This window comes from Rhododendron vialii, chromosome 10a (assembly GCF_030253575.1).
Source record: "Rhododendron vialii isolate Sample 1 chromosome 10a, ASM3025357v1".
NCBI lineage: Eukaryota > Viridiplantae > Streptophyta > Magnoliopsida > Ericales > Ericaceae > Rhododendron > Rhododendron vialii.
In genome coordinates, this window is record NC_080566.1 from 38,075,189 (window position 1) to 38,089,717 (window position 14,529).

The 14,529-nt window shown below is 41.9% G+C and overlaps 1 protein-coding gene across 1 annotated transcript; it reads left to right on the forward strand.

The window, feature by feature from the left end:
* Nucleotides 1–7,152: 7,152 nt before the first annotated feature.
* Nucleotides 7,153–10,302, forward strand: LOC131303212 (uncharacterized). The gene is made up of 2 exons (XM_058329981.1): nucleotides 7,153–8,584; nucleotides 8,729–10,302. Exons 1-2 carry the CDS (start codon nucleotides 7,153–7,155, stop codon nucleotides 10,300–10,302), a joined length of 3,006 nt encoding a protein of 1,001 aa, XP_058185964.1.
* Nucleotides 10,303–14,529: the final 4,227 nt, after the last annotated feature.

Here is a 14,529-nt window from a genome sequence, read left to right on the forward strand (position 1 = left end):
TACCTTAACGATAACATTTCAGTAAAAAAGAAGGCATTGAACGGAGTTTTCCAAGTCCTCTAGAGCATTGAGGCAAGTTGGAAAAAAGGTACGTGTAACACCCCGTCCCACATCGGAAGTCTACATGGATGATCTTGGACATATAACAAACCTTGTGGGCTACTACTAGTACCTTAGGCTTAAGCTTTTGGGACATGTGGTGTGGCTTGTGGAACAAAATCAAAGTATTGGGCCAGTGGTCTCCTTGGAGCGTTACAGGTGGTATCAAAGCCATCCATGTACACGACCATGAGAGGCTTTGGAGTTTGGTTTGATTTGGTAATTGGTTTGATTAGTATTGGTGATTATAGTGTTCAATCCCTTGCGAGGCTATAAAGTTCGGGAGATTGTAATACTCTGTCCCACATCGGAAGTCTACATGGATGATCTTGGGCATATAACAAACCGTGTGGGCTACTACTAATACCTTGGTCTTAAACTTTTGGACCATGTGGTGTAGCTTGAGGATCAAAATCAAGGTACTAGGCCAGTGCTCAGCTTGGGGCTTTACAGTACGGTCTAATTCAACTACATTAGATAAAGTACAACGAGAAGTAAGCGACATCACTCTTCTCTTATGCTTCATAAGAGAAACTCGTAAAATTTTCCGTGGTTTTAACCATTTGCCTAGTCTTCAACTTCAGGGTCCTGAAATTATTCGAGTTACGCGCAAACTCGCTCGGGCATCTAGTTATAGAAAAAAGGAACAATGATGTTATAAATGATGTTGAAATGGTGCATAGGACATCAGAGTCACTGGCTGTTTGCTTGAACGAGGACTTTTAAATGGTTGAATTAGATTGCTTTTATAAATGTTTGATCCAATTCTGAGTCACTCTCCTTAATGTCATGACTGATCTATAAGTATATCAAAAAAATTTACATTTCGTTCGTATAGAAATTGTAATATGATGCGCCAATGCACCTCAGGCGCAATTCGCATGCGCCCGGGCGCAATTCGCATGCGCCCGGGCGCGACTAAGTTTTTTCCATTTGATTGAGGCGCATTTAATTTGCGCCCCGGGCGCAGTAGAGGTCCTTCTTCTGGCTGGCGCACTGTGCTCATTGGCACTTCACGTTCGCAATTCCTCGAGACTTCTCAATGTCAAAATTTGTACAATCAGTTTTGCCAACGTACAATCATGGAAACGACTTAATACATGCCAAAAAAAGAGAGAAATCAACATAATAAATGCATGTTGGACAGTCAGATGCGTGCATTTTGACTCGTATCGTGATGCACTTTGGTCCGTCAATTAGCTTGTCCACCAGGCTAACCTCAAATTCTCTTTTAATTGAAGACGAGTTAAACAAGATAACGAAGTGGTAACTATCGTGAATTTCGAACTAGAACCATATGAGCAGAAAGGATTTAAATTTGTCCACTTCAGCTTGCAAAATCGTGCAATTTCGTCGATCAGCTCCTTCACTTGCTAGCCACAAAATTATGCTCTTCAACCTTTTAATGACCCGCCATTTCCTGACCCGAAAATCTTTTGCAAGTTTTTAACAACATAGTCAAAAATACTTGGCAGTTAAGCCCAAGTTGAACATTGGGATAATGCACTTCTTCACCATCACAATCATACGTGTAATGTGAAAAAAACTAATAGATCGAGTCTATCACCTTTCTAACAGAGGGAACGCAGTGCATAGGAGACAGTATTGATTGTGACGGAGGATGCAATATTCCTTCAATCGGCCTTACAAGGAAGGTCCACAATCGTGCGTTCAAGGCTACTTTAGCGCGTTTAAATTTCGTTGAGGAAGACGGCTGAGGGATGAAATTTCCAAGTGCATGCATATATTGGAGCACTGAAGCAAGTTGAAAACAAAACAGAGTCTCATTCAACTATGTTAGACGTAGTGCTAAGATAAGTAAGTAGTATCATCGGTTCTGTTTTGGAGCTCCAATGTTTTCCTTGTCTAGCCCATTGATGAGGACTGGAGCTCCAAATTTTTCTTGGTTTCCAAAACCGTTCTGGTGGTATTTCCGAATTCTTTCCAATTGCCCATGTCATTTTAATCTTTGTAATCTTTGGGAGATTAATAAAATTTTCTTTTGCCGATGAAAAAAAATTTTCCGAAATCGTTTGTGGTGGTATTCTGGCATTCCAGGACACGTCTCTGAACATATTTTTGTCATGACTCCGTAGCACTGCTTATATGGGAAAATTTCATGGCTCATGGAAAATCTGCTCATCAGGTTTGGACAGGATTTTCACCACAACCAAACTCACAAAATAGTTTAAAATGATCGGAATAGTAAATCTAGCGACATCACTTGGGAAACATATTCTCCTCTATCAACTAATACGTTAAGAATATTATGCAATCTAGAAATTTTGAGGACTTTACCAATGTATTTGGATTAAGAATATTTTCCAGAATTGAGAATGTTAGGAATCCGTCGTGGCAGCACTAAAGATCGTAGTTGTAATGTGGTGGTAGTAGGTTGAAATATAGAGGATACTATCAATCCTTTTCGGAGTTCTCGTTTGGAAATATTCTCAATTTTTGTTGTGTTGATGGTTTTAGACACCCAAATTTGAATTTGAAAACATTTAAGCCCCACATTGGGCGAACGTCGATGATGAAGCGGTTTTCCCTAAGCTTTGGTTGATTGTGCATACTCTATAAACACTATGAAACACTTATGCAAAGAAGAAATACCTTAGAATTAGGAATTCGATTACCAAATGAAACATGTTTTAGCCTTAGTGGCTTCAACGATTTTTGTAGTTGTCTTGTTTCTACACTATTTTCATGAATGAAACGCAAATATTTTTATGGTTTGATTCCACCATCGTTTAGTACTTTAAAAAACACTATTTATTGATATATAAAGGGTCTTAATCCAATTTAAAATGAGAAATATACATGCGTTTTACCGGAACAAATCTTATTTTTACCCATCGAGGGTAAAATTGTCACTTCCTTTGATATACAAATGATTTTTTATCCAAACTACTTGGGATAAAAAGTAAATTGGACAAGCTTTCGAACGGTTCAAACCATGAGCAAATTGGAGTTTGGGAGTGTCCGGGGCAAGTCCTCGGTTTGACATGTTATGCAGCATTAATGCGCCTCAGGCGCAATCCTATGTGCCTAGGCGCAGTTCAATGCGCCCCGGGCGCATCTTGAACAATGCACAACAAGTCCAACTTTGCGAACTTGCCCTAGACACTCCCGAACTTCAATTTGGACATGGTTTGAACCGTTAGAAAGCTTGTCCAATCTACTTTCTGTACAATCTACTTTCCTACCGAATTGGATTTTATGAAAAATATTTTGTTCATCAAAATACATGACCATTTTACCCTAAATGGGTCTAAAAATAAATTATTTCAGTAAAACGCTTTTATCACTCTCATTTTAAATCAGATTAGGACAAAATATATAACAATTAATAAGGTTTTCACTGTATTAAAAGATGATGGAAATGAACAATTAAAGTAATGAAGTTTTTTTTATGAAAAGTTGGTTGAAGGGAGACCGATATTTCAAAGATCATCGGAACGACAAAGGCTAAAGTACATTTTGGTGTCCATTTACACATTCTAAGTTCCATTCGATGCACACATCCCTAGTTCGCGGGTATTCATTCATTCTGTAAGAGTGTCCACAAGGTTCAAAGGGCTCTCCACACTTCATTAGGTAATTAGAAACCATTTCGTCATCAGGATTCACCCAAAGCGAGACTTGTGGTGAGGGTGAGAGATAACCAAAGGGAGTCGAGCTCAGAGGGGTGCTCTTTGGAGAGTTTTTCGGTAATGTTATTGCGTATGATCCATTAATAACAGATAAGTTCCTCTCAATTCGTGTGTGAGTGTTTGATTTTGATCCTCGACGCAAATGAAAAACAGAATTTCCCATCAATCTGCATTCAGAGAAACAAATTTCTCATGAGCAGGAAAATGTCATTGCAGTTAGGCTCCTCTACTGCCATGAATGTCCTGTTTTTTCCGCTCTTTATAGTGCAAAGCTTGGTATACCAAAGCAAAGATATTTGGTTTACTAAGCACAACCCTTCTCTTACAAAATACCAAATGTTCTAAAAGTCACTAGGCACTAGTCGGGTGGTTGGCCACCTTTGAGCTTCGAGGCCTAGTAATCGGCGCATAGTAATTAGTAATCGGCGATTAATCAATGCCTAACAATTAGTCGGATCTAGTTGTATAGGCCCCGCCAACGATTAATCGCCGATTAATTCCGATTTTTAGAACACTGCAAAATACATGGATTTATGTTTCCAAGAGGGTGCACTAATTAATCGTTCGGATTGTGGCAGCTTGATAGTGTTCTGCCGTGATCTGCAAGAGTATGTACAAGTGGGTGTACCCCTACTGTGTGTACGTATATAAGTACTAGCATAGATGTTTTTGTACGAACATATTTGTCTACCTAGAGAATCGACTTGTCGATTGAACATGCTATTTATCTCAAGGTCGAAACTAACGTACGTCAAAGGGATGCAACCCGTGCACACTGAGATACCGAAAAAAAAAAAAGAACTTCCGAAACACAATAAAAGCATCACAATGCCTGAAACATAACAAAGCCAAAGATATTCACCTATATTAAGAATCCACGGCATATTGAAGAGCGCTCATCCACTTTCAATCTTCTTAACCAAATGTATCTCCTTCCCAATATAAGTTAGAAACTACGGTTCAATAGCAGATATGAAGCCCACGATTAGATTACATAGGAAGCAAACAGAGGTACCGAAAAGAAAATTTGAAAATGGATCCAAGACCTGGAATTTGGATCCTTTCACACTTTTCAACAGATTTGCAAGCCTGAATAAACTGCTTCATATAGTTCCACGGTCCTTGAGTAGAAGACTATCATGGAGAACTTTTGGAAGCTGATTGGTACACCTTATCACCTTTGTCTTCTTGACTAGCAACGGCCGGGTAAATGCAGCACCATTCTGGTTAAACTAAATAAACTAGTCTCTTGACAGACACCAAGCTCTCTGAGTATGGAAAAACTTTTGCTATGTAGAGACTCGTATTTTTATTTATTTATTATCTATAATTAAATGTTCATTAAATGCTTAATTGGGAAAATATGAATTTTGTGGTGAATATTTGAATTGTGGTTTAAAATGATGCAATTGTTAGTAGAGGGGTGTGCGTTGTGACTTGCAAAAATATGTGAGTATATTTATAGTGGTGTGAGTGGTAGGAGATCATTTTTTCTCCCAACTCAAACTCTCGGCTGCTCTCTCCTTCCCACAACGTCTCTCTCTCTCTCTCTTGCTCATTCTCACAAAACTCCACCTTATACCTCCAAAACCTTAAAGATCAACCTTCATTCAACCTTCTAATCGCATTCTTAGGCTCGAAATTCCTTGGGTTAAGCTTGGAGGAGAGGATTTCGGTTGATTTCAAAGGTTTGGAGCTAGGGCTCATTCGAATCTCTTGGGTTTCGCTCCTTGAATTGAGGTAGGGATTTCTAACTTTCTATGTATATTTATGAGTTGATTTGGTGTCCAAAACTTGCTTTGGATCGTTGTTTGAAAGCCTTGTGTTTGCCCATGAAAGCTGTAAATTCGTGCTGAAAAACCCAGGTGCTACATGTACCAGCATTTACCCGGTACATGTAGCAAACCCAGATTTCTTTGATTTCATTCATTGGGTACATGTAGCACCCTTAATTGCTACATGTACCAAACCCAGATTTTTCATTCTGTTCGCTGGCTACATGTAGCGCCCTTAATTGCTACATGTAGCAAACTGGAAATTTCTGAAAAGTTTTCCTCTTCATGGTTTGGAACCCCGATCGCTTCTAAACCCTTTCGGACACTTCCAAACCTATCTCAAGAGCATTCAATTAAATTCCTATGATTGATTAATGTTACCTTTGGTCCATTGGTCTTCCGTTAGTAAGAAACGAATAGAGAATTACATGGTTAAGATTTCGTTATAATGCACCCTATTAATTGTTGATTACTTGTTAATGTTTATGGCTCGTATGTGACATTGTTGACATGTTGTAAGATGTCCCTTGTATGAGTGTGATCGTTTGGAAGTCTAGCATAGTGAATAAGAGAGTAGTCGTATGTGTCGGAAGTTGGGGTAGGGAGTCTCGTAACGCAAGGGGTGGTAATATGGAGACTCAAGTGAGTCACGTAACGCAAGTGGTGGTAATACGGTGATCCAAGTTGTTAGGGTTTACGTAACGCAAGGGGTGGAAATACGATAACCTTCGTGATTGTTATACGGTGACCCAAGGGGTGGAAATACCGATGGTGGAAATTGGCGATAGAGAGCCGCTTCGAGATTGCTAGAGTTGTTAATGTCTTGTGAACTAGTTAGCATATTAAGACAAAGGCACATCTTAGAATGATCTTATTGGCACTCTTGTGAGTTCGTTGTTGACCATTGATTGAGCTGAATCTCTTGACTTCATCCCTCCTACCCATATCATCATATTAATACATAGAATTGCTAGAGATTTTCCTACTGGGCTAGTGTAGCTCAACTGGTTCAAACGCTGGACAATAGCTCGCATGCAATGTGTGCTTGGGAATGAAAGACTTTTTTGGAAGCTAACCTCATGTAGTTACTTTAGCATCTTTGTATTAACTTTATTTTGCCAGAGATGTAACTGTAACTCATTATCTTAATCCTTTTGACTAAACGTTTGTAATATTCTAAACAGGATTGTACTTGCATTTTATGTATTTTTGGGGCCAAAGCGCCAAGGTTGTAAACCTTTGATCGTGCGATTCGATTTGTAATTTAAGACAGGTGGGAACCTTTTTGGGTAATATATATATGATAGGCGAGGTTCTTTATTTAAAATGTATTACTTAATTATGTTGAAAATCGAGGGCGTGACAAATTGGTATCAGAGCATCTAGGTTTGAATACTTTGAGACCGTGGGGAGACTTCCAGTCTCATGGATTCAAAATGTCACGCCTTTTGCATGACATATGTGTGCTTGTGTGCATTGATATGACATGACTTATATGGCATTGCATTTTAATACAGTAGAGTGGCGTAGAGTTGTTTTGACCCGTGTTGGGAAAGTTGGAGGCTTTGACCTCATGAGATAATGTTGTTGTTGATGAACCCTTCTTTTCTTATAACTGTAGCTAGATGCCTCCGAGAACGCGTGTTAGAGCAGGTGAGATCGGAAGAAGGGGTGGCCGTGGCCGTGGCCGTGGCCGAGGGGCACCAGTTGAGGATGAAGTTAGCCAACATGGGGAGAATCCGAATGGTAATTCGGGGGAAGGGGCCGGACATGGTCAGGGAGAGGAAACACCGGTTGTTCAAAATCCGTTTGCTAGGGATTTCGTTGCGGCTGCAAACCTTTTAAATCCTGCTCCTAGGGAAAGCGCAGATATTCGTGCTATGATAGCAATGAGGGAGTTCAGCCGTAGAAATCCACCTACGTTTGATGGGTCGAGTAGTGACCCTCTTGTGGCCGATCATTGGCTAGCTCAAATCCGAAAACTTTTCAGGGCTCTTCAGATAACGGAGGATGACTTGCGAGTGAATATCGTAGCCGTTCAGCTTACCGGGGAAGCGAATGAGTGGTGGGAGTCGGTCTTGGAATCAAGGAAAGACGCAAGGAGAGCGACAAGGACCGCGGCTCAAGCAAATGAGCCAGTTATTGAGAACTTAACTTGGGCGGAGTTTGAGCTGCTCTTCGAGGAGCAATACTTTTCGGAAATGTGTCGTGAACAAATGAGGGAAGAGTTTGAGAAGTTGGAACAAGGGGATATGACGGTGTCGGAGTATGCTTTGAAGTTTCAATCCTTGTCCCGTTTTGCGCCGGAGTTAGTGGCAACCGAAGAGAGGAAGTGTAGGCGATTTGAAAGGGGGTTGCATGAGACCGTGAAGAAGTTTGTTGTGGCGCAACGCAAAGGGAAGTTTTTTGAAGTCGTTGAATGTGCACGGAGCATTGAGACACCTAAGGAGACACCCAAAAATCCTAAGGTTTGGGAACCAAGACAGCCAATGGGAGGTGTGAGTTCTTCGTCGAGAAGTTTCGGTGGTCAAGGGAGAAAAAGACAAAGGGATCAAATGTCGACATCGCAGGGTCCATCAAACTTTAGGCCTCCACCCTTTTCTTCGTTCGGGACTCGGGGAGTTTCCAATAGACCCTCAATCGTATGCCATGAGTGTGGTCAGACGGGGCACATTCGTGCCCAATGCCCGCAACTTTTGAACACGTGTTTTACTTGTGGGAAGCCCGGTCACTTTGCTAGAAGTTGCCCACATGGAGAAGGGGCACGTAGTGAGTCAGGTTCGGTGCAGCAGCCGAGGGGTGGACAAGGTTCTGGCCGGCAGTCGTTTCGGGGTACTCAGAGACAGCAACAGTCTCACTTTCGTCGGACCACTTCAGTTCAGGGATCTCAGGTTGAGAGGGGAGCTAGTTCGTTTACGCCTACTCAGGGTTCCGGTCATCGAGGTGGACATGTTCAGGGTCAGACTACTCAGGGGAGGGCTTTTGCTATCACATCTACCATTTTGCCTCCACCACCTCCTGTCACTTCTCAGACCCCGGAAACATCGGTTGTGAGGGGTACATTTCTCTTGTTTAACTCCTTCGCTAGAGTATTATTCGATTCTGGAGCATCGCATTCTTTTATTGCTGCATCTTTTGCTTGTGCTTTGGAATTGGAAATTGAGAGTATTAGTCCTCCATTGTTTGTTGACACACCTATAGGAGGTAGGTTGCCGTTAGATCGCATTTGCCGGGGTTGTGAACTTATTATCCGAGATCGTCATTTTAGCTTTGATTTTATCATGTTGAACATGTCGGGGTTCGATCTTATTTTGGGAATGGATTGGTTGTCCACTTTTCATGCTACTATAGATTGCTTCAAGCGCTGGGTCTGTATTTATCCGCCTGGGGGTTCTTGTTTCGAGTTCTTCGGGGAGCGTCGGGAACCGATAGAACCAGATCTGTGTGAGTCCCAGGAGCGTGAGTCAATGTATGCCTTATTATCAAGTTTGGCGTTAGATGAGGATGTGTCCATGCGTGGGGAGCTACCTTTTGTTGTTTGTAATTTTTCGGACGTATTTCCAAAGGAGTTACCCAGTTTACCACCCGAGAGAGAGATTGAATTCACCATCGATTTGCTTCCTGGCATTGCTCTTATTTCTGTACCTCCATATCATTTCGCGCCCGCCGAGTTGAGAGAATTGAAGGTTCAATTGCAAGAATTGGAGAGTTTGGGGTTTATTCGTTCGAGTACGTCACCGTGGGGAGCACCCGCTTTGTTTGCTCGAAAGAAGGATGGGTCGCTTCGCCTATGTATCGATTATCGTAAGTTGAACCGTGTCACCATTAAGAATAAGTACCCTATGCCTAGAATCGACGATTTGTTTGACCAACTTCGAGATGCCACTTGTTTCTCTAAGATCGATCTGAGGTCCGGTTACCACCAGTTGAGAGTTCGGAGGGAAGACATTCCTAAAACCGCTTTTTGCACTCGTTATGGCCACTACGAGTTTGTTGTTATGCCCTTTGGTTTGACGAATGCACCGGCAACTTTCATGGATTTGATGAACCGTATCTTTCGTGCCTATCTTGATCGTTTCGTAGTTGTTTTCGTGGACGATATCCTTATTTACTCGCCTTCAGAGGAGGAACACCAAACTCACCTTTCTATCGTCCTTGAACTCTTGAGAGAACACCGATTGTATGCTAAGCTTAGCAAGTGCGAGTTTTGGTTGTCCGAGGTCAAGTTTTTGGGTCACGTTGTATCGAAGGATGGGGTGTCCGTTGATCCGGGAAAGATAGAGTCCGTAATGAATTGGAAAAGACCGAAGAATGTGTTCGAGATTCGTAGTTTCTTAGGCTTGGCCGGATACTATCGTCGTTTTGTACTCGATTTCTCTCGTCTAGCGGCTCCGTTGACTAAATTGACTCATAAGGGGACTCGGTTCGTTTGGAGTGACGCGTGTGAGATGGCTTTTCAGGAATTGAAGAAAAGGTTGACTACCGCACCGGTTTTGATTGTGCCCGAACGGGGAGTTGGTTACTCCGTGTATTATGATGCTTCGAAAGAAGGGTTAGGGTGCGTTTTGATGCAATTGGGACGAGTGGTGGCGTATGGATCACGGCAATTAAAAACTCACGAGCGAAACTACCCTACCCATGACTTAGAACTTGCAGCCGTCGTTTTTGCTTTAAAAGGGTGGCATCATTACCTTTACGGCGAGAGATTCGAAATCTTTTCCGATCCCAAGAGTCTTAAGTACTTGTTCTCTCAAAAGGAGCTTAACTTGCGATAACGCCGATGGATGGAACACTTAGAGGACTATGACTTTGAGTTGCAATATCATCCGGGTGAGGCGAATGTGGTAGCAGACGCATTGAGTAGAAAATCAACACAGCTTGCGAGTTTGGCCATCCACGAGTGGAAAACGATGAACAACTTAGGTCCATATGCTTTGCATTTCGAGGAGGTTCGAGATGGGGTTACATTGCAATTTGACTATTCAATCAACCTTGTCGAGTCGAGTGATTGAGGCTCAACAGCAAGACGAAGAAGAAGGAGAGTTTCACACCAAGTTTCTTAGCGGAAATGCTCGAGAGGGGTGGATGATTCATGCCGATCAAGGTTTGCGATACCAAGGAAAATTGTTCGTACCCATTTCATGTTGGGAGGAAATTTTGAGGGAATTTCACCACTCACCGTTAGCCGTGCATCCGGGAGGAACAAAAATGTACCATGACTTATGTCGACAGTTCTGGTGGCCGGGAATGAAGAGAGATGTCGTTGTCTTCGTGTCCAAATGTCTTATGTGCCAACAAGTCAAAGCTGAGCATCAACGACCTGCGGGGGAGTTGCAACCATTGCCAGTGGCCGAGTGGAAGTGGGAGAACGTAACCATGGATTTCGTCACTGGTTTACCGATGTCACCAAGGGGGCATGACGCCATTTGGGTGATAGTTGATCGATTGACCAAGTCGGTGCATTTCTTACCGATCCAGGTTACGGATTCCATTGATACGCTTAGTCGTTTGTACATCCGCAAGATTATCCGTCTTCATGGGATACCCGTTTCTATCATGTCGGATCGAGATCCAAGGTTTACCGCGCGCTTTTGGCAGAGTCTGCAAGCTACTCTTGGCACCAACTTGTTGTTTAGTACCGCGTATCACCCTCAAACAAATGGACAATCTGAGAGAACGATACAAATTCTGGAAGATATGCTTCGGGCTAGTGTTATGGACTTTCGAGGTAGTTGGGAAGATCACCTACCGTTAGTCGAATTCGCATACAATAATAGCTACCAATCTAGTATCGAGATGGCGCCGTATGAAGCCTTGTATGGGAGACCGTGTCGATCACCTGTTTGTTGGACCGAGTTGGGCGAGGCTAAGTTAGTTGGGCCGGATTTGATCAAAGAAACCTCCGAGAGTATGAAAACGATTCGTCAATGCCTTTTAGAAGCACAAAAGAGAACCACCGAGCAAGTCAAAGTGATTCGTCAACGGTTGATAACCGCGCAAAGTAGGCAAAAGAGTTACGCCGATCGTCGTCGCCGACCGTTATCATTTGAAGTGGGAAATCATGTGTTTCTAAAAGTGTCGCCGCGTCGGGGACTATCTCGTTTTGGGCAAAGGGGTAAGCTTTCACCGCGTTATATCGGACCATTTGACATTATCGAGAAGATCGGGGAAGTCGCGTATCGATTGGCATTACCACCCAGATTATCGAATGTTCACGATGTGTTCCACGTGTCTATGTTACCAAAGTACGAGCCGGATCCATCACACATTCTAGAGTGGTCCGAACTAGAGTTGGAAGCCAATGCATCTTATGGGGAGGAGCCGATACGTATCTTAGATTCGTGCGATCAAATTTTGAGGGGTAAAACCATTCCGTTAGTGCGAATTCTTTGGAGTACTCTCGGAAAAGAAGAATCGACATGGGAAAGGGAAGACGAAATTAGAGAGAAGTACCCGCAAATGTTTCCGAATTAATCAATGTGAGTCTTAAAATTTTAAACTTATGATTGTTAACTTGTTGCTTGGGTTATATGTGTAGCAGCATGAGCATGATTACTTGACATATGATCTTATTGGCTTGAGTTGTAAATTTCGGGACGAAATTTCTTCAAGGAGGATAGACTGTAGAGACTCATATTTTTATTTATTTATTATATATAATTAAATGTTCATTAAATGCTTAATTGGGAAAATATGAATTTTGTGGTGAATATTTGAATTGTGGTTTAAAATGATGCAATTGTTAGTAGAGGGGTGTGTGTGTGTGACTTGCAAAAATATGTGAGTATATTTATAGTGGTGTGAGTGGTAGGAGATCATTTTTTCTCCCAACTCAAACTCTCGGCTGCTCTCTCCTTCCCACAACGTCTCTCTCTCTCTCTCTTGCTCATTCTCACAAAACTCCACCTTATACCTCCAAAACCTTAAAGATCAACCTTCATTCGACCTTCTAATCGCGTTCTTAGGCTCGAAATTCCTTGGGTTAAGCTTGGAGGAGAGGATTTCGGTTGATTTCAAAGGTTTGGAGCTAGGGCTCATTTGAATCTCTTGGGTTTCGCTCCTTGAATCGAGGTAGGGATTTCTAACTATCTATGTATGTTTATGAGTTGATTTGGTGTCCAAAACTTGCTTTGGATCGTTGTTTGAAAGCCTTGTGTTTGCCCATGAAAGCTGTAAATTCGTGCTGAAAAACCCAGGTGCTACATGTACCAGCATTTACCCGGTACATGTAGCAAACCCAGATTTCTTTGATTTCGTTCATTGGGTACATGTAGCACCCTTAATTGCTACATGTACCAAACCCAGATTTTTCATTCTGTTCGCTGGCTACATGTAGCGCCCTTAATTGCTACATGTAGCAAACTGGAAATTTCTGAAAAGTTTTCCCCTTCATGGTTTGGAACCCCGATCGCTTCTAAACCCTTTCGGACACTTCCAAACCTATCTCAAGAACATTCAATTAAATTCCTATGATTGATTAATGTTACCTTTGGTCCATTGGTCTTCCGTTAGTAAGAAACGAATAGAGAATTACATGGTTAAGATTTCGTTATAATGCATCCTATTAATTGTTGATTACTTGTGAATGTTTATGGCTCGTATGTGACATTGTTGACATGCTGTAAGATGTCCCTTGTATGAGTGTGATCGTTTGGAAGTCATAGCTAGCATAGTGAATAAGAGAGTAGTCGTATGTGTCGGAAGTTGGGGTAGGGAGTCTCGTAACGCAAGGGGTGGTAATACGGAGACTCAAGTGGGTCACGTAACGCAAGTGGTGGTAATACAGTGATCCAAGTTGTTAGGGTTTACGTAACGCAAGGGGTGGAAAAACGATAACCTTCGTGATTGTTATACGGTGACGCAAGGGGTGGAAATACCGATGGTGGAAATTGGCGATAGAGAGCCGCTTCGATATTGCTAGAGTTGTTAATGTCTTGTGAACTAGTTAGCATATTAAGACAAAGGCACATCTTAGAATGATCTTATTGGCACTCTTGTGAGTTCGTTGTTGACCTTGATTGAGCTGAATTTCTTGACTTCATCCCTCCTACCCATATCATCATATTAATACATAGAATTGCTAGAGATTTTCCTACTGGGCTAGTGTAGCTCAACCTAATCTTTCTTTTCAGGTTCAAACGCTGGACAATAGCTGGCATGCAATATGTGCTTGGGAATGAAAGACTTTTTTGGAAGCTAACCTCATGTAGTTACTTTAGCATCTTTGTATTAACTTTATTTTGCCAGAGATGTAACTGTAACTCATTATCTTAATCCTTTTGACTAAACGTTTGTAATATTCTAAACAGGATTGTACTTGCATTTTATGTATTTTTGGGGCCAAAGCGCCAAGGTTGTAAACCTTTGATCGTGGGATTCGATTTGTAATTTAAGACAGGTGGGAACCTTTTTGGGTAATATATATATGATAGGCGAGGTTCTTTATTTAAAATGTATTACTTAATTATGTTGAAAATCGAGGGCGTGACATGGTATATATTGTAGTCCTTGCAAATCACATAATTGTTTGTATTCTTTTATCTCCCATGTACTAAGGTTGCCTGACACAATCTGCCCATTTTTGCACCCAGTTAGAAGAACTTCGTTATTTGGCCAAAACCCAAACGGATGCTGACTTCCTGAGATGGGCCCAATAGTGTACTTTTTAGTCCAACACTCCTGAACTCCGTATTCATCCATTAACCACACGTCAAACTACGTCTCTTCTAGACGGTTGTCATACATTGTCGCGACAAGGGCAAGGGAATCATTCAGAAGACAAAGATTAGCCTCCAATTCAGAGCCAACGCTGACGAGCAAGGATCTTTGTTCGAACGATCCTTCAACAGTGTTTAGGACATCAATAGTGCAGACATCAATAGAAAAATCATAACTTAGCTAGTAGAAAACCCCATCCAATAACGTGGAAGAACGTGGAAGGATGATCACATGCCATAGATCTAAATTTTATGATCAATGCGTGTGGGTTCAAGGTTCATATC

What these genes read in the sequence shown, in the direction of transcription:
- LOC131303212 (XM_058329981.1), top strand. Translation starts at nt 7,153, where the DNA reads ATGCCTCCGAGAACGCGTGTTAGAGCAGGTGAGATCGGAAGAAGGGGT. An exon ending in GGAAACATCGGTTGTGAGGG is followed by an intron (nt 8,585 to 8,728) that starts GTACATTTCTCT and finishes ACACACCTATAG; the next exon opens with GAGGTAGGTTGCCGTTAGAT.